The sequence below is a fragment of the Ursus arctos genome, unplaced genomic scaffold (assembly GCF_023065955.2).
Source record: "Ursus arctos isolate Adak ecotype North America unplaced genomic scaffold, UrsArc2.0 scaffold_21, whole genome shotgun sequence".
Classification (NCBI taxonomy): domain Eukaryota; kingdom Metazoa; phylum Chordata; class Mammalia; order Carnivora; family Ursidae; genus Ursus; species Ursus arctos.
In genome coordinates this window covers 15,716,879-15,737,680 of record NW_026622886.1, presented here as the reverse complement: position 1 = coordinate 15,737,680, position 20,802 = coordinate 15,716,879, and the positions used below count along the sequence as shown (strand labels likewise).

The following is a 20,802-nucleotide window of genomic DNA, read 5'->3' as shown; positions in this document are numbered from 1 at the left end:
GGGAAGGAGTGCCAGTGCGGCACTGACCTCACAGGAAGGCAAAGGAGGCAAAGGGAGTCTCCTGTTACATGAACTGGTTGTACAGACCCTGGAACAAGTATATGTAAGCAGCACCAGTTTTCAGGAACAGTCTCAACTCCACTGGGGCTCCAAAATTGTTATTCCCCAAAGGGGCCAGCCCAGTCTCCCCTCCCTGATGGGTACCAGGCCACCCGACATTTGGGGCAGACCTCATAACTTCCTAGTCACTTTGAGTCACTAAGAATCCATTTTGTATAAAACGCCAGTGTCATCGGATTCAGATGTCACCCTCCCTCACCCTAGGCCAGGCTTGAGGCTTAAAAAAACCCAGGGTGGTTAGAAGAGGCTTGATTTGTACTTTGTCCTCCTCTCCTTCGTTCTTCCACTAGGAGTAGGGAGGAGTGGGGTGGTGTGGTCCATCGTGGATACCCACCACCCCAAGCTCTACCTCCTTCATGCCCTTTGTTGGGGAGGAGAGTACAGGAGAAGGACAAGGGCCTCTTTTCTTATCCGGCTATGGTTGAATTCTCTGACGGCTTGCACTGCTTCCCAGGGTAACGCTAACATGGCCTCCGATGTCCTCTTGTAGGGGGTGCAACCATCCTGTCCCACCCAGGTTCTACTGTGTATCTGTGTGAGATCTTTGGAGGGCTCTGCTGGGGAAGGGGTTGGGGGTCCCCACTGTGCAGTTCCTGTTGTGAGAAATATGTCGCCAGCTTGACTTCCTCCAACCTCTACTCAGCCCTCCTACAGCCCATGCTCACCCACTGGCTGGGACACAGGGGAGCGGGTATAACCCGGCCTCCTCCTGCACCCCGCCCACATCACACATACATACAGCCTGGCCATGCAGGGCAGGCTGCTCTGTGGCCACATCCCTCTCTGCTGGGACATGTCCCTCCAGTTCTCTCTTCTTCAGCTCAGGTTGGCACATCTGCCTATCAGAAGTCCGACTGTAGAATGAGATGCCAGTTTCCCCTTCTGGGAGGTTCCCCCACTCTGCATGAGCCTTCCTCTTAGAGCTCTTCCCACTAGGCTCTGAGTATATGGGGACACCTCTCTCTTCTTCCGTGTACTCTCCTCAGTGGCTGAGACAGTTCTCTGCCCTTCCCCAACACCAGTCTTCTGCCTGTCCACATAGGCAGCTGCCTGCGGCTGGGTTCACCACTTTCTGGTCAATCCTGAACAGGGTAGCTGCCTCCATTATTGGCAGATTTCTCTTGAGAATGTTCAGTACTTAGTATCTATAGGAAATTTCCCACTTAAAGTTTGTCACACGAAAATTATCTTCCGATAGTCAGAGAGAGTTACCAGAGAGTTGAGGGAAGAGAGGGTCTCATGCATCACTTAGTTTATTCTTTAAAATTCACATAAAATTTTTCTCAATAAAGAAAAACAACTCTCCTCTAGGCATATACCCTGAAGAGAGTTTGCATGTGCCTTATCTACATTTTAAAGATGTTACAATAACTATTTTCATTTATAAGCTATGTCTTACACTTAGAAAAAATAAAACCTCTATAAGGTCCAGCAATTAATTGACTCAACGCAAAGGGTAAAAAGTCAGATTTTTAAAAAAAGAGTTGAAAATAAAGGCAGTTAATTGTGTTTTAGTTGTGGAGGTTGTTGAAGAAAATGCTGATACATTTCAGATATCACAGTAATTCTGTTGGCAGTAAATAATTCATCAGGCTCAAAGAGCAGTTACTCTAGGTGGATTCGCTAAAACTGGCGTCTTCATAAGATAAAATGGCTCTTCTTCTAGACACATGGTTATTAGACTGAGTGTTGGAATGGGTTTTTTTTTTAATGCAAGAGAAATTTCCATCACAGAATTTCATTATATTTATGAAGATAATATTTCACGGTACAACTTGTATTGAAGTGCTGAGTTCTGAACAGTTCTGAGAAAGAAAATACTGGTGATAAGATTTCATCGGGAGCCCAAATTCCTGGAACAGTAGTGACTTAAATCTAAGTTTTAATTAAGTCTACATCGGTAAAGAATAATAATAGTACTTGACCTACTTATTTTGTCAGTTTGTTCTGCAGCTCATGTTAAGCTTCATGAGAGAGGGAACTTTTCACAACTAAATTTCTAGCACCTAGAACACAGAAGGCCATCAAACGTGTTGACTGAATCAAAGGAACCCTAGAATGTGTTCAAAGTTTCTTGACAAACAATAAAGCAAGACAGGAATATTAATTACTACTATTCGTTATCATTTGTAGTTGGTCGGCTTTGTTCTTGCCACTTGTGCTTTTAGTCAATGATGTCACTGTCGACACATTTCTGGTAAAGGCACCAGATATTAATCTTGCAGACTTCTTGGTAGAACAGTTCTCACCTTTCCTGATAAAGGCTGACAAAGGGCTGCTCACTTTGTTGAAGAGAGAAGGAACATCTGAAATTAGTATACCTATGTGTTAAAGGCCTGCTTGTACAGAGCCTGGAAACAATTCTATAAATGGGTGTTAAACATCCCTCTGCAAATTTCATTTGCTTATTTCTCAGGCTAACTTAGTTTATCTGAACCTGAATTACCATGAAATCCAAATAAATGGGGATTAAGGAAAGACACAGTAGTCTTATAATGGAGATATAGTCAATAATTGAAGGTTGATTTCTTTGATGAAGCAAAGGCATATCATGTTACCTTTAGTTTAGACGTCTGTGCTGACTCTGGAATGTTTTCTTAAAATATAACACAAGTCTTGTTCTTGTCACCACCATGTACCTCAGGTTACCAGGAATTCAGTTCAGAAAATACAACACATCTGCATTCCAATCTAATGACAAAACGTAAAGCGTAGTACCTATCTTCAAGGTTTTCTTCCTAAGGGTGGACTTCTTTTCTGCTCAGCTGGCAGCAATCCAGCAGCTGATGATCTAGTCTCTCTTCTTCGTCATCCGTTTTCCCCCTCTTTACTGGACCTCGAACAGTGCTGTCACATCTTCTACTAAAAGCAAACAGACTCCTTCCCTTGACCCAACCTCCTTCTTAAGCTTCTACTCAATTTCTATTCTTCTTTAAGAAGCAAAAACCCCCAAGAGGTGCCTATGCTGTCTCCATGTCCCCTTTCCTGTCCTCAGTTGAGCCCATTCTACAGAGACTGCTTTTCTCTATACCCTCCACTCTGCCAAATCTGACGCTTCATTTTCCTTGACCTGTGACACTTGATTGCTCCTTCCATTTTTTGGCCTCCTTTGCCGGTTCCTATAAGTGGTCATCTGCTGGTCCCCGGAGCATCCATCCTCGATCCCTTTCCCTTTTCTGGCTGCACTAGGTGGTCTCACCCAGTCTTGACTCTCAGATTCGTATCTCCAGTCTAGACCTCTCCTGAGCTCCACACTTGGATATCCAGCTGCCCTCTTGACACTGCTCTACTTTGAGGATTAATAGGCATCTTACCCTTAAATGCCCAAACCAAGCTCCTGTTTACCTCATCTTCCCCATAAGCATTCTTGTCTCAGCAAATAGCAACCCCCTTCTTCCAGTGGGAGTCACATCCTTTTGCACACATTTCTCATCTAATCCAGCAGCAAGTCCTGTTGAATCGACTTCTAAAGTCTTCTCACCCTCCTATCACTGCCTGGTCTAAGCCACTACCTTTTCTCACTTGGATTATTCCATTAGCTTACAAACTGGTCTCGTTGCTTTCACCCTTGCCCCCTTAGTGCTTATGCTCAATACAACAGCCAACGTGATCTGTTTGAAATGAAAGCTGCTTCATGCTTCTCTGCTCCACTGACCTCACGGGGAGATCCAGAGTCCTGACAATGAATGGCCTGTGAGCATCTCCATCCTCTGGCACCCAGCCCTGGCCTCACCTCTCTGCTCTCCTTTCCTACTATTCCTCTGGTTTACCTGGTTCTGGACAGCAGCGCACACTCCTGCTTCAAGCCTCTGCATTCGTCTCCCCTTCTGCCTGAAATGGGCTTCCTCCAACTACTGTGGGACTAGTTTCCCCATTTCCTGCAGGCTCTACTCCAATGTCACCTTCCCTGAGCACCTAGCATATTATGTCCAAATTCAGTCTACATTTTCCACACTTAAAAGGATTATTCTTTCAAGCAGAAATTGAACATTTAAAAAAAGTTTAGAGCATAGGAATCTGTCTCCCTGGCACCATGACATCATTCCAAGATAGTTACTGCCTCCTTTGAGCACAAGGCATGGGTCACAAAGTGACTGTCTACGGAATGCACATTGCTACAGACACAATCCCTTTCCCACCATTAGGACCAGTAGTAAACTGGGATTCAGAGCCTGACGGTGGGTCTTGGAATGGAACAAGCTGACAAGAGCTCAATCTACTCACCAACGCCAATTAGGCTCTGAAAACCTTCCAGGCATCTGCGAACACTGTGTAGCTAGTTTAATAAAGAAACCTGTATGAATAGAGCCCTCCGGTCAGATTCTACCAGAGATGAAATTTTCTGGCTTGGTCTAGCCCTGAAAAAAAATTGCCTTTTTCTCTGTTTCTCCCTTATATTTGTCATAATTCTTTCACACTTTGGGGTGTTTGAAAATTGACCAGAAAGAATCCGACAAGAAATAGGAAAGGTTCAGGGTGAAAGCTAAAAGTATAATGAAGTCCATTCCTTCTCTTGGATGACAGCGCTTCTAAAATAAAACAAAAACAAACTTGAAGAGCGAACAAAACAGCTTCAAAGGTAAAAAAAGAAAGGGCACCCTAACAAAGGAACGCTCGGTCAGCAGCCAGCAGACTCAGCGGCTCCTTAGCAGAGACTAAAATGAGATCTGTCAAAAGATGGGGTCAAAGAGACTTGGTTCGGGCGAGGATTAATGCACCCGACACCTCTGCACCTTTTCTTCCAGCAAGGACAGCCCCGCAGCCTCTTCTTCCACGGGCACTAACGGAAACACTGCCTGGAAACCAGAAAATCATAATCCTCGGTTTCTCCTGAGTTGTGCAGAGGCCGCGGGCCAGCCTCGGATCCCTTCCTTCTCCCTGCCGTCGATTCAGGAACCATCCTCCTCTCCCCTAACCGTGGGCTCTGCGATTCGCACACAGATTCAACTACACTCGAATGTCTCCAGTTCAGGGTTTTTGGTTTTTGTTTATATTTTATTTATTTACATACTTGCCACTGACCCTTTTTTAAAAAAAAGTTTCAGACTGACTATTTCATTTGCAGGGAATACTGGACTCAAGAAAATGCTGTTTCCTGTCATTTCTCCACCTCTCTGAAGAGCAGTCCTACCAAACCTTCATGATCATGACCTCCCCTGCGTCTATGGGGCAATTCTTGGACAGATTGCCTGCTGGAAGTGAAAAGTCAGGCCAACAGTTCTCTCTGTGTGACCCGCTGTTGCTGGCATCAGCCTTCAGCAATCTACCAAAAGTGGGAAGAACTAAATACGGCTATTGGTCCCATCCTAAGTCCACTGGCACGATACAGGTTCCGATGATGCCCAAATTTACAGGTTTCTCTCTTTCTCTCCCTCCCTCCCTCCTTTCTCCCTCCCTTCCTTGTTAACTGATTCTGGTACTGACAGCACATAAAATAAGCCCTCAGCTACCAAAGTAGGAGAGCACACACAGGCTAGGTGATTTCTGTTATTCATTTGCAGAGATCATATATAACCCGCATTCCCTCATATGCAGTTGTAGCCCTAAATGACAATACACAATTATTTATGAGCTTTCTTCAGAAAAACGAAAGCAGAGAGAAAAAAGGAACACTGTGCTATCAGGATCGTAATGTACAGCTCCCCCATTTCTCTGCACGTTGCGGGGAATTTAAGTCAACTGGGATCATGCTATTTATTGCAATATGGGCTGTTCTACTTGTTCCACCTCAGACTTTGGATGCCACCATTACTGACACATTTTTCAGAACAACTAAGAAGCAGAAATATTAATAACTCATTCAGAAAAGCAGTGATCAGCTTTTTTATCATAACGTGAATTGCTGCGAAGGAACCGGATTTTGCAGCGTAATACTGTTCTTTGCCTGTAACAGCTTTTCATACATTATGTTCCTTTCTTGCAAACTGAGGCTGTCATTTTCTTTATTTAAACCCATTGATTAGCTAGACGCTCAACACTGCTTCCTGCCTCTGGTAGCGAAAAGGTATTGGACGAGGCCATTCACCAATGTTGAGACCCCACTATTTCCCCATCTTATCCGTGGGGAAAATATGGAAGAACGAGGTCTAGTTGAATGATGAGCCTGAATGATGCCAACCCAAGAGGTCTCTGGTAGAAGACTGCAGTTTTTCCCTCAGTTCTCTGTTCAATGCTGAAATCACCACACTGGAGAAATTACTGGAAAGGCATGCTTGTTTGAAGTAAGCTTTTTAAATTAGCACATGACATAGTTGGGGTATCACTACTGATACACTGAGCGTTGACCAAGCTTTAAAAAGACATTGATAGACTAGGGTTACTGGATAAACAACTTGATAAAACTGTTTTTGCTGGGAAGGAGTAATGTAAATGTAAAATCCTGCATTAAGGTTAAACACACACACACACACACACACACACACACACATACACACACACACACCCCCCACAGCTGAGAGCGGAGGAGGGAGGCATGGCTCACGGCCATTGGTAAAGCCTGGGGCATTTTTGTGAAGAAAAGCTCAGCAGGAATGAACAAGCTGTTACTGCTGTTAAGCATGAACTACCGCAAAGCAGACGTGCCCAGAGCTGGGGAATCAGGATGCTGTGGGGTCCACATCCTACTTCTCAGAAATACTGGCAAGGAGCTGCAGATGATGAACAGAGTGAGGGGAAGACATCAAATTCTCTTTAGTCTTAAAGAACTATTCTCAGCAAAGGGAACAGATTTATTCTTCATGTTTGCTGAAGGACAGCATTAACTAACTAGGTAGTAGTTTTAGGAAGGCTTATTTCAATTCAACATAAGGCAAAAGTTGTATCAGAACTTTCCCAACGGTGATGGGACTGCTTCACAAACTTGGGGTCACCTTCCCAGTGACAAGGGTCGTCTATTAAGGCTGTCTATTAAGGGGTGTATTAGAAGCGGTGCTGCATTAAGTCACAGGACTAGATACATTTTCCGGCCCCTTCCCATCCTCAGATTCTCTGCTTTTCTTTAGCAGAAGTGCAGAAGAGGGAGGAGGTGGGGGAATGGGATAGACCGGTGATGGGTAGTAAGGAGGGCACGTATTGCATGGTGCACTGGGTGTTATACGCAAGTAATGAATCATGGAACTTTACATCAAAAACTAGGGATGTACTGTATGGTGACTAACATAATAATAATAATAAAAAGAAGAAGTGCAGAAGAATCTTCTAGTCATTAACACATTTACTGCAAATTTTTGTGATGCTGCATTCAAACCTCATTGGAGACCCCTACAGAAAAGGGGTCACGCCATTTCATAACTGTTTACAAGAAGCAATTGTTTGCTACTCCTGATTTGTAAAGAATGAGAAAATAGATGCCAAGAGCGAAGGATTTTCTTGACAAAGTTTATCCATGCTACCTTGGAGGTTCAATTCTCTACTAATTTCACATTTTCATAAAACGTTAGGTATTATTAATAGAATTTATCACAGGACTCAAAACATTGCACTAGAGACTTTTGGGGTTCTAGAACTTTTAGAATGTGTCATGTCTGCTGGGACGAAGTTTGGATAGAGACAGTGCAGGCGTTTATCAACACAGTGGTTAGAGCACAGGGTGGGAAGCTTGACTGCTTGGGTCCAAATCCTGCCTCCACTTCTTACAATCTGTGTGGCCTTGGGTAAGCAACATAAACTCTCCATGCTTTGAGCGTTGTAATAATTATACATTATAAGTTGTATTAATTAGTGCTGCCTCTGACAATAATGGTGATGAGCTCACTTACCAGATCTACTAGGCAGGGGACATGCTACTGCTTCAGATAGCTTTTCCTAGAAGATCCAAGACCATCCCAATTTGTGTCTAATCTGGGGTCCTAGAAACCTGTGGCTTTGTGGTGCCTATAACCTTGTGTAAAGGAATCTGGTCAACAAGTATTTACAGAGTGCTTATTATAGGGAATTTTAAAATGAAGGAAGAGTCAGGCCCCGCTACTACATAGCCAACATACCCTTCACTATAAGAGAAAAAAATTTTTAAATATAAAATATACTGATAGATTTTGATGCATGCTAACTCATAAAGTATTTAAAGGTATTTAAATAGGGGTATCATCCATAAATCCTTTCCAAAGAGCTCCAACGCTAACTGGGTTATAACACAGATAGGAAATTCTTGAATATTCGAACTCCTAAATTAGAACTATTGTTTCTGTATCAGTGGAGAGGTATTAGTTTGGGCTTAGGAGCTGGAGAATAGAAATGGTTTTGTAAAACACAGTTAAATATTACGAACTTTACTTTACAGTGTATTTATTCCAGGTTGTTAGTTGAAAAAGCATACTGTAGAAGTGTTCTCAAAATAATGATAATTTCTAATAAAACAACCCAAACGTATAGCTTTAGAGTCTGTAAAATACTTGGACAACTACTCCTTTACTTGTGCCTCACAAAAAATAATGAGATGGCCATTAGTTTCATTTTAGGAAGAGAAAACTAAGATTCTGAGTGGCTTAAAGGCTTGCTCAAGGTTACAGAGGTAAGAGATACCAGAGATGGGATTTTTAACCCTGATCTCATGGCTTCAAATCTGGTATTTTAAAAAAGCTCATCAAATTATAAGTATGAGCCACCAAAATCAATACTCATGTGATAAGACAATTTTCTACCAGACATTCTCAGAATGTCAGGATGGGTTTATTCAGGGGCCCACTTTTGCTATTTCTGCCTGCATAGAAGCCATTTCCATCTCTGGTCATGGCACTCTGACTGTCCATGGGGGGGCTCCCTTCCCACCCCTCAGTCTGTGTGGTGCACATGGAGGCAGCTAAAACCCCCTCCAGGCACATGACCTGTGCCTTCACACACACACACACACACACACACACACACATCCTCTTTTGTAATTAGCTCTGGACAGATAAGTGATCCAAAACAGGATGATCTGAACAAATGGGACTCAATCCTGGGACTTTTTTGGGGAGCTCTTGGAAAGATAAGCCCTCTTTCTTGTAGTTTCAAGTTGAATAGGAATCGGATTTGAAACTCTTTCATATAGAGAAAGCCTGTTTGGGAGAAGAGCTAACCCAGAGGGGAGGAGAGCTGAGACACGAAGAGCCAAGAGCAAGACATCATAGGAGCACCCGGACCCAGGTCTCCCTGGACTTGGCGGTGAAATGATTCAAATACACGCCGTTTTTAACTTAAGACATCCTGAGGTCTTTCGTTACTTGCATGTATCTAGAAGAACCCCCCCCCCCGGTATATTACTTCAGTCATCTACAAATGGAATTAACTGAGAAAGGACTGCATAATCAGCCTTGTTTCCTCTAGACATTAAAAAACCTTGTCTTCATTTTTTTTTTTTTTTACATGTTGGAAGAAGAAAAGGAAGAAGGAGAGGGAGGATAAGAGAATTCTCCTACCCTTGAAATTTATCAAGGTCAGATAATAACAGCCAAAACTCTGACCTGCGCAACCCAAGAACTGGACTGAATATAATGAGAAACATTCCAAAGATTTAACAAGTGGAAAAGAGCCTGGTGTGCCTCTTTGTAAAGAAGCTGCTCACTGTCAGCACGCCTAAGGCACCACTAAATATCACGAGGTCAATTCCACCGAAATAGGGTTTTTAGATACTGTCAGATTTCTAATTGATTCAGTTGAAAATAGGTTGTTTTATACTGATTAAAAAAAAATTCGTGGTCTGTTTTTAATGGGGAACCTTCACTTTGGGTAAGTACCAGGACACCGAGGGAAGGCGGAGACATCAAAGCTTCTCTAGCGGACTGAATGGAGCTGTTGAGGTCTGACTGGCATGCGTCAGAACAAACTTCTGGTCGTCGAATTTGCCTCACTGATGGACCTGACAGAGAATGAAAGAATCCAGACTTGGAAGATGAGTATCAGAATCTAAAAACGAAGCCCTCTGAGTGATTCTCCCACTTCTTCCCATGATTAAAAAAAAAACAACAAAAAACCAAACTGACGTATAGGATAGACAGTAACACTTTAATGTTTCCCAAAAGACACTAATCACATTGGAATTTCCCACCCCAAAGTTGTCACAGGGAGAGAGCAGTGTATATTGGGAGAAGAGGCGATTAACTGTCCATATTGATAAACAAAGTGAACACACGTCAGGTTTAAATTCCAATTGTGAAAGCAACGTTTTCCACTTCTGCGTGGTGTGATGCCCTGGGAGTCGATGGCTGGTGGTCTAGAGTTCTCGGCAGGAAACGGGGCACAGATATCATCAACATCCCCAGTCATTTCTGAAGCTGGCATGTCAGCTTGTCAACCCAACAAGCTGTCAAATCGGAAGCTCCTGATAGAAGAGCTTACTGAGTTTATTCTTAACCTTCTTTTTTTGGTTATATATTATCTGTCTGTGCTTAAGCATTAGGAGTTGCTCTTTAGACCCTCGTGGAAGAAACTTTTGAAGCCATGGACAGGCTGAGCCTTTCTGAGCAGTGGTTAGGTGATAAAAATCTATACTAAAAACTAGCCGTTAACTTAGGAGCATTAAAAAAAAATCTGATGTTAACACACTAATAAGAAAACTTATCAGTTTGGGGGAAAATTGCTTTGTAAAATGCTGTTCCTTGCGCATAGCTGTGCTATTTTCTAAAGGCTGATCCTGTGAATTCCCATAATGCCAGAGCAGTGGGTAGAATTTCCAGAAACAATAGACTTTCTCTCCCTGGGAAAGTATGAAAGAACACATTACCATCTTCCTTCTTTCCCAAAGATGGCTAAGCGTTTGCCTCCTTGCTTGAGATAGCCATGTCTCTCTAGCTAATTTTGTGGACTGTATTTCAAACAAATTCTAAACTTCATTTAAGGAAAAAATAATCCCTCTTTCTCACTAATGTTTTACCTCACTATGTTAAAATATTAATAACATGCCATTACTATAAGATATTCTTTGCTACATACTTTTTTTAAAAAAAGTTTTTATTTAAATTCCAGTTAGTTAACATATTAGTTTCAGGTGTGCAAGTGATTCGACACTTCCATCCACACCTGGTGCTCCTTGCAAGGGGAGGGGGGTAGGGGATGGGTTAAACAGGTGATGGGGACTAAGGAGTGCCACATACTTTTGTAGCCCAGATTTGTAGAGAACTATTCCATCTATCCTCTGCCTCTCCTGGCTTTGTGGTCATTTCATGAATCCCCTTCTCCATCATGAGAGACGTTCCTCGACAGCCTTCATATTTATACAATTAAAACAATAAAGAGCAAAATTCCAATTCCATTGTCCATATATGTTCGAAGCATGGATAATACTGGAACAAAAAGATGGTTTATAGAATGCTACAACCATCTGAGTGAGCACCTACCTTTCTAATATCTTTGGCATTGACTGGCCCTGTGATGAACCAGGGACCTTCGAATTAGGGACTGACAGGTGATATACCTGAATTGAGAGTCGTATCATCTATGTATTAATACAGTGACTTACAGTTTAGAATATGCTTTCACATTAATTATCTTATCGGATACACAGAAATCCCAGAGGCAGGCTTTATCCACATTTTAAAGAGAACTGAAGTTCAGAGAAACCACATGACTTGGTACAAGTTGCACGGCCAGAAAGAAACCAAGTGAGAACTCCAACGGACGAAGCCCCTAAGGAAACAGCGGCCACTGTTTGCAGAAAACACACACAAGGACTTCTCCGTGTGCGCCGCATATCTCCGTGCAAAGCTTTCACAAACACAGGGGAAGGGCAGGGCTCTACCAAGATGTGCAGAGAGGGGTCTCCACTAAAAGGCTCAACAAATAACCATTAGAGTTTTGCATTACAGGATTTTATGGTGATACATAAAAAAGCTGATTCAATAAGTTTCCACTAAACTATGCTTTTCTCCTCATTCTGCTTGCTCTGCCGACATACCTGTAATCTACTGTAGCACAGGGGAAATTCGTACTCGTTGACTTTATATCATCTAAGGAAGATACCACAGGGTATCAAGAGCCATAGCGGAACCAGGAAATAGTCAGGTAGGCAGAGTGTGAGGCCTGGCTCTGTCATACGCCAGCCACGAGGCCAACCCCTCACCCACCTGGGCTTCCTGGAGCATAGGACGCACCGTTGTGAGAATTAGATAAGATAAAGCACGTGGACTCCCAGGCACGGATTTGGTCACGGCAGGGCTTCTATCTGGCCCCGTTTCCACTTCTCTTCTTTTGACAATATCAAAAGAACGGATATTTGTAGAACTCATATAATATGCAAAATGCTTTCAAATAATGAAGTAAGTGATCACTTGTACTTACTAAGCAATACTGCTTGGATCAAGAAACATCAGACTTCCAGCTGAATCAACTTTCTACTGATTGAGGAGCAATTCCCCCAAAGCCTTTGCAGTGTCTTACATAATCCCCGGGCAAGTTCTTTTTTTTTTTTTTTTTTTTAAGATTTTTTTATTTATTTATGTGACAGAGAGACAGCCAGTGAGAGAGGGAACACAAGCAGGGAGAGTGGGAGAGGAAGAAGCAGGCTCCTAGCCGAGGAGCCTGATGTGGGACTCGATCCCGGAACGCCGGGAACACGCCCTGAGCCGAAGGCAGACGCTTAACGACTGCGCTACCCAGGCGCCCCCCCGGGCAAGTTCTGATTTGATTTCTTTCTGGCTGTGTAACCCGGACCACGCAAGTCACGTGGTTTCACAGCCTCCTTGTCTCCAAAATGTGGATAATGTCTATTTCTCAGGTTTGTGTGCATCTGATAAGGTAACCGCCCCCCAATACTGATATTTTTATTTAGATGAGAGCCTTCAAACCACAAGGACTTCTACATTATGGATTTTCTTCATTAATATCAAGCTAAAATTTAGGCAAAGATATGTATTTCTCTTACTACTTAGGAGCCCTTTTTATTTTGTGAAAATAGAAGCAGTGTTTCATTTTTCCGTAAGTATTCTTTGTAAATGAAGGCCTTCTGTAAATGGTGGTAAGTTTCACATAGGGACACCCTTTTTCCTTTCTTCCTAACTTTGGAGAATGTGGTCCCTAAACTTTATTAGCTCCGCTACTCTCCTTTATTATTCACTTTAAGAGTTATTATTTTTTAAAATACTTATTTATTCATGGAAAACAGAGAGAGAGCAGCAGAGGGAGAAGTAGGCTCCCCACTGAGCAGGGAGCCCCAAGCGGGACTCGATCTCAGGACCCTGGGATCATGACCTCAGCCGAAGGCAGACGCTTAACCGACTGAGCCACCCAGGAACCCAAGAGCACTCTGACTTCTAAATAACAGTGAAGAAAATTTCCAAAGATTGCGAGTTGGCCTTAAATACTGGAAATATTTGTCCCCCTTCTAATCTGTTTTCCATATTTTCACTTGCTTTTTCCTCCCTCAGAACTCGGACAGAGAAGCTCTCGTGCCTCGTGAAATAGGCACATGGGTGATTGTATGGGTAGTTCATTTGCCCTAAAATGAGGTAACAGATGCGAAAACACTTGGAAAATATAAAAGCTCTGAGTTGTTATTATACAAATGTGAGTGCGACATTCATGTATTAGAGGTGTGGTGATGTGGGAGCATTGCAGGGCTTCTGAGCTAATGAGTCCAATTTAGAACTGTAGGCTAGAAAAGCAATGTTTTCAGCGTGACGGAAACCCACTGTTTAGATGTGATTACATCATTACGTTCAGTGGGTTAAAAAATGTTCTTAGTCCTGAACTCAATTCTGTCTCTCACATATTCATTTAAGACAATTTGATGCCAGAATATTGCTTGTATCAGAATAAAAGCAAACAACAGCCACAATAGTTAAAGTCCTTTGTGTTCCAAGACAGGTATTTTTCATATTGGTTCAAGTCGAACACAAGCAATTAAGCATCGCCCTAGTGTTACTTCTGAAAATCATTTGCCAATGAACAAATGTAATAGCGGAGGGGACACTGAATTTATCTCAATTTCACTTTAAGCATTGGTTTTCCAAGTGAAGCAAAGCACTTGCAAACATCAACTGAGCAGACCTCAAGAAGGCAACATCCTCCGAATTACTGCCACCACCAAGAACTCGAGGTTTCTGGCCTATGACTAGAATTCCAGATCACTCTCGTGGGGCCCCTGCTACTTGAAGTAGAGGGGTTTCTGGGAACATGGATCTGGGCTGGTGATTTTCTCTTACTTGCATTTTCCTTTCCTTCAAGTAAGAAAGCCTGAGATTGGACTTGTATTGTTCGGTGGGAAAGAGACAGGCGAGGCAAGCCCTACCCACGCTGCTACGTAAGCCCCTTGGGAGAAAGTCCCTGGGAAGGAACCTCAGGGACTGAGCTCCTGGTTGGAAGGAGGTGTGACTAGCTGCTTGCTTACTCGAATTTTAATTTCTTTTTTTTTTCCTAAAGATTTTATTTATTCATTTGATAGAGATAGAGATAGCCAGCGAGAGAGGGAACACAAGCAGGGGGAGTGGGAGAGGAAGAAGCAGGCTTCCAGCGGAGGAGCCTGATGTGGGGCTCGACCCCAGAATGCCGGGATCACGCCCTGAGTCGAAGGCAGATGCTTAACCACTGAGCCACCCAGGCGCCCCTCGAATTTTAATTTCTAATTCAAGTCTTTAGGAAGACTCAATTTTATTGGCTAAGCATATAACCTCGGGGAAGAATGAGGTCTAGAGTGGATATGACAGGTTGTTAAAAAAGCAAATGGATTTAAAAAATCATTACAGCAAATGCCCAGGAAAGGAAGGATAAGAAAAAGCATCAGTTGAGTGGCTGAGTGGTAGAAAAGTACTTAAATAAAACTGTTCAACAACAAAATCACGGAGTACTTCGTATTTTGACAGGCTAAAGCTTTTAAACTATTTTTAAAAGGTACACATTCATTTCTCCATGATTTTTTGGCATTTCTAGACTAGGAAACATTCTCAAGAGAAACAAAAAACTGCAATTAACACAACCGAAAGAGTTGCGATCCCAGAATCCTTTGTTCTTATTGATCAGATTCCTGTAGTACTGTCTCCTATTTTCTCTGCAGTGAAAGTGCTGTGCCGAGCGGCAGGATCTCAGAAAGGTCTAATACGCTCCTGGCTGCTGATGGTGGCCTATGTCTACACCAGTCATTCGATCACTGCGAGCAGTACACACGAGGAAAAGAAGCACATCCACACAGACCCTCCGTGCCTCACCGCGTCCGTCCACCCACTTATCTCAGCCTCTTTCTGCTTCTGGACCTTTCTCACCTGGCCAGATACAAGTTCATTCAACTTTCTCGAGGGTGAGACCGCTCCTCGAAGGGACGCCTTCTGACTGGAGTGACAGGAAAACAGCTGGGCTATTCAATACCGGCCCTAGTTTATGAATCTCATGAAGAGGACAAGGTAAGGGAGCAATCTTGCAGGATTCCCCCTGAGTGTTCACATGCAGGCAGGGGAGGAATTAACTTCCTCTTTGAAAAAACCATACTATATGCAGAAATTTCATAGATTATATGAGGATCTCAGATAGGTGATTCTGTTTTTGAAGTTGGCAGAGTCAATAATAGCTAATGGTCTTTAACAAAGAATCTTCCTTTTCCCAGGGAAGGGAAAGGTTCAGAAAAGACCCAGTTTGTACTAATACATAAAGACGACATGGCTCCAAGTTAAAACAAACCATGTCTCTGAAATGCTGTCATTAGAGAAATTTAACCAGATATGTGATCCATAAATACTAACAAGTAGCAGGAAATATCTGAACAGCTTGGGGAAAAAGCTTTCAGACTCTTTAAAAGAACATCAGTGAAAATAGAAATAAAGATTAAAAGCTAATACTTAACAAGAGAGAAAGGGAAAATTATTCATTTCTTGTATCTCATACATTTTCATCTCCCTTCAATAAAAGATTGTCCGTAATCCTAACATTGCCATTCCCTGCACAAAGAACCAGAGAAGAATTCAATATTGAGAGAGCTGAAGGGAGCTGCAATATACCAGACCCTCTCTCTCCAGGGCATTTGCAGGCAGAAGAGCCATGGTTTCCAGAACATTCTCTTCACATTTTTCTTTCATGAGAGGCAGCACAGAATATTTACCGAAGGCTTTTCAAAACAGAATCTCACCAAACAGTTGAGAAAAATATTTAACAAGCAAAGCAAAGCAATTACAGTCAAATTTTCACCTCAAGATTCTCATCTTAGGTGTGGGAGGCAGAGAGAAGCCTCTTAACACACCAGTCTGAACCTAGGAGGCAGATGAAAAGAGTTGATTCTGCCAGTCGTTATCAACAAATCCAAACCCTGAATTCTCAGAGAGACTCTAGAGCTAGCTGGCCATCTGAATGGTGTTAAGAACAGCTCTGCTGTTTGGTTATGGCTGACTCAAGTTTCTGAGCAGCAATCTGAGGGCAGGCTAGACACGACATCTCTACAAAAACCATGGAAAGGTCCAAACAGAAAGGTTTCTTTTTTCAGTTCTTCGTGTCAGGCAGCATCATCACCTTCAACTCCTCGAGGTGACAATATGAGCCAATGCAATTCTGCACAAGTATGTTAACTTGGAAGGAAATTAACCACATCACGAGGAGCTAATACTTCCCTCCGACTTCTGCTCTGTCATCTGACTGACTTATGTCTTATAACTCAGACTTTTATTATTCATTTTCATTATGATTCGATTCTTACATGGTATGACTCCCTTTGGCCCAAAGACTTTCTAGGTGCAATGAGATCGATCTCTCCCCTAAGAACGGATAACAAGGATCTGTGTATACATTCCACTCCCTGGAAGGTCTGTTTTGGTCTGGTTCAAGTGAGTAGGGAATGAAAGCCATAGCATAAAATGGTAAAATTCCAGTTGGGTGGACAACAGCCATCTGCTCACTGTGAGCTAGTGTTCAATATCATAATGCATTACTTGATATGGGGGAAAGGCAAAAACATCACAGAGGCTTTTAATACCTTACCTGGGCCATCTGCCTCTCCAGTTTTGATCGGGGAATATCATCAAAGTAGTTTTCATTTCTTCTCCTCCTTGCATCGCCCTGCATGATAATGTGAGGAACGTCTAGGGAGCCACCAGTGGTGTAAGTGCTTTGGCTAAGTGATGGAGACAACTGAGGAGGAGTGTGATTACCACTGGGATCCTGAATGGAAATACATCATGAAATAAATACCATGTTCTTGTGGCTAACCTTTGCTTTCACAATCGTGAAATACTGACAAGACAAATTGTCGGGGTGGGGAGTCATTTTCTGATTCAACTGCCAAGGAATGGATGACGTTCCGCCATTTTATTAATGGCGTGATCTAGGCAACACTTTTCCCCCTAGGTATTTCAGGTCAAAAGTTTAAAGGATACTCAATCAGGCTCTGTTTCCTTGCACCCAGTGCTACATAGGAGTTCAGGAGAGAGACACACGTATGTTGGGCACCCCTGACACTATCGTGTGTTGACGAGGGCAGTATGTTTTCATGTGGACAGAGTATCCTCACTGTGGTAGACGCATGAACAGAGAGCCCCGATGGGACCTAATGGGTCTTGATTCTCCATCGAAGGGTGGTGTGGCAATGGGGCAGGGAAGAGGACACAGCATGGAGACACAGCATGTCACACGCGGACTGCAGAGCAATGCATATAATGACAGAGGATGCGTGTCAACAGCAAAGATGACTCAAGCTGAGGGAAACTGGTCAGAAGGAAGACAAGGGGCGGCAGAAGTTTGGGCTCTAGTGTCTGCAAGTCAGAGGAGGGTTGGATTGTGCTGGGTCTCCAGGCCACTTCTCCCCCAGATGTTCTGGGCCTCCTTTGACAGATTAAGATCCTGCACTCTTTTTGGGGAAATCTCTGTCTTTGATCTGTTTGTTGTTCTCCTTAATCTCCTCCAGGGAAACAGAGGGAGAGGCTCAGAGAGTAAGCAGGAGGAGTTACTCGTCTAAAGAGGCATTTTAGGATATTTACACTGATGGCACCTACACTTTCCTTCCTTCCGTGTAGCGAAATGAAGGTGAGACAAATAACCCCTTTCTAGCCTTATTTCCCCCCTAACTTATTTGAGGCTTCCCTTACTGGGAAGAAAAATAGGTCCTATTTCTACTTTCACTGCTCCCAAAGCCCCCAACTAGTCTCCAAATGTCCCAGTGTGTCCCAATTTGCTCAATGTGTTCCTCCTGGTTCCCTCCTCCAGCCACATCTCCTGCACTCCCTGACATCGTGGTGCACTTCTTCTCCTTTAAAACGGAATCAGACTCAACATCTGAACAGCTCCTCTCCTGCCCAGTCCTCCGCTGCGTTGGCAGCCGTAGTTGGGCTGTTTGCTGAAGCTCACTGATAAGAGGCTTTCTACGGCATTTCATTGCTGGGAGTTCCATCTCGGTGCCGGGCTCCCGCACACAGTTTGCTATCACTGCCTTTCCTGACACGTGCAGAAGAGGGAGCAGAAGCAAGTGCGGGACTAACTAAAGAGAACAGAGTTGGAACTCTCCAAGCGGTCATGGAGATCCCAGCTTTCTGGTGAATTTCTGAAAAGTTCCAATAGGCCTCACAAAACACAAGTGCCTGTTGGCCGCTCTTGTCTGCTACCATCTTGCTGGCGATCGACTCTCGTTTTCTTGTTCTCTCTGCTCTTCCCTTCCTGCCTTCCTTCTCTTTCCACTTTAGTTTTCTCTCCCTTGTATGGGTTCTCTCTAGTTTTCCTGTCCCATAAACCTAAAATGTAACTGTTCTCTAGATTCTCTATTCTTAATTTCTGAGGTGGGTAAAGCTGACAAGCTTGCCCTGCCTAAAACCCAGAAGACCCTAATGTTAACTTTAAATTGATCCTTCCTTAATTGTGGTCCTCGATTGATTTCTTTTCTGTGGGTTTGAGGAGTTTGACAGAAAACTCATTTCCTCTCACTTGGTGCAGATGGGAGTGTGGGAAGGGAGGAGAGGGAGCGGTTCTTTAAAGGTGGTGGTTTGTCAGATACACATCTAAATCTCAGAAATAGATACTTAACCAATTGAGAAAAACAAACCTCATCTTACAAAGTACAATCAAAAGTGAGATTGTTTTTTATACAAATAAGGTAAGCTACGTGGAAAACAGCCTGCGCTTCCCAAACTGATGCTTCAGTCATTTTATTTTATTGCACAAGATAATTGTTGAGGATAAGACTGGAGAACAAAACAAACGAGCCGGGCACTTACCCTGAGGGTGATGGACCGAGGGGGCTTCTGTGGTGGGTCGTCGTGCAGCCTGTCTCCGAGAGAGGCCAAAATACGTTTCCTGTGGCCAATCAAATTGATTTTTAAAACCTGAAACGACATATATTTGGGTTAAATATTTTGTTTGAGAAACAATATTTTACATGTCCTAAAAGATGAAAGAATGAAGGGATTTGTGCCATTACCTCTTCCCCCTGAGAGACGCAGTGTGAAGTCAGAGTGGGCCCTTGTCTGGAAAGATGGGAATGGCAAGGGCAGAGTCGGGGGTGGCAAAGGACGGGAGGCGGGAAAAGAGAGAAGAGACACCACTCCTTTCGCTCCAGCTGCCCTAGAGTCCAGCGCTCCACTCCACAACCACAGCGCTTTCCAAAGGGTTAGTCAAGTCTTTCCCCTACCAGCAGAAAACTCTCCAAGAGCTTTCTACTGCTCTTATTTATTTTTTAAAAAGATTTTACTTATTTATTCGAGAGAGAGAGAGAGCTCACAGAGAGGGAAGAAGAAGCAGACTTCCCACTGAGCAGGGAGCCCGAAGCGGGACTCGATCCCAGGACCCTGGGTTCATGACCTGAACTGAACGTAGACGCTTAACCAACTGAGCCACCCAGGCGCCCCTCTATTGCTCTTAAAATAAAATCTGAGTCCTACCTGGCTCCAAGGCTCAATAGAGCTGGTTGCCCTCTGCCTCCCTCAGGGTCCCTTCATTCAGGATGCTCACACTGGTCTTTTCTGCTCCTTGAACATTCCGTACTCATTCTCGCCTTGGGACCTCTATCCCCTTTGTCCATCTACCTGGAACACTCCTCTCAAGATTTTCAGATGACACCTTCTCGTCCCTCTGGAGCTCCAGTGTTGCCTCCTCACAAAAGCCTTCTCCCTCCTTTCATTAAAGAACCATGTCCTCAGCCCCTGTCCCACTCTAACCTATGATCCTCTTTTTATCATTCTCTGAGATGACTTTGTTTAGAGGTTCAGTGTGTGTGTGTGTGTTCCATGTCCCCCAGGTAAACTTCCTGCAAGCAGGGCCCTGTCTATCTTTGTCAGTATGATTTCCCAAATGCCTAAAGCAATGCCTGAAATAACAGGGGCTCAATGAATATGAGAGAATGAATGTTAATGTCGATGGAAGTCAGAGTAGGGTGAGAATCAAGAACTGGCCACCTGGGGGAAGACTCAAAGGCTCCCCATGATGGGACTCAGAGTCTGACAGTGCTACAAAGGGCACACTGTGGAAGAGGTGACAAACGGAACCATGACTTGCAGACAGCCTCAGTCCCCATCCCCTCCCGGAGCTTTACAAATGCTACCCCTTTCAATCATCCCAACATCCTCCTCTGGAAGGGGTTCTTCTTGATTTTCAGAAGAGGAGACTGAAGTTCAGAGTGGTAAAGTAGCCTATCTAAGGGCCAGTACATGGTGGCTTTGGGATTTGAGTCAGGTTTGCTGGATTCCCAAACTCGTTTTACTCCCAGGTAAACTGCAAAGTGTGGGCACATCTCCAAATATTACTGACTTTAAAATAGCATATTATAAATCCGTTCATAAGAAATGTATTTACCTCTTCTCTGCCCATGTGTAG

General features: G+C 43.5%; 1 protein-coding gene across 6 annotated transcripts in view; it reads right to left on the bottom strand.

The window, feature by feature from the left end:
- ANKS1B (ankyrin repeat and sterile alpha motif domain containing 1B) overlaps positions 1-20,802 on the bottom strand; it is a 1,053,061-nt gene that overhangs the window by 62,286 nt on the left and 969,973 nt on the right. For all 6 annotated transcript variants that reach the window (XM_044384492.2, XM_044384493.2, XM_044384494.2 and 3 more), the window contains 2 exons: positions 19,209-19,316; positions 16,987-17,166 (listed from right to left, as the gene is read on the bottom strand). In XM_044384492.2, the coding sequence (XP_044240427.1) occupies positions 16,987-17,166; positions 19,209-19,316 (288 nt within the window). The remainder of the gene's footprint in view (positions 1-16,986; positions 17,167-19,208; positions 19,317-20,802) is intronic.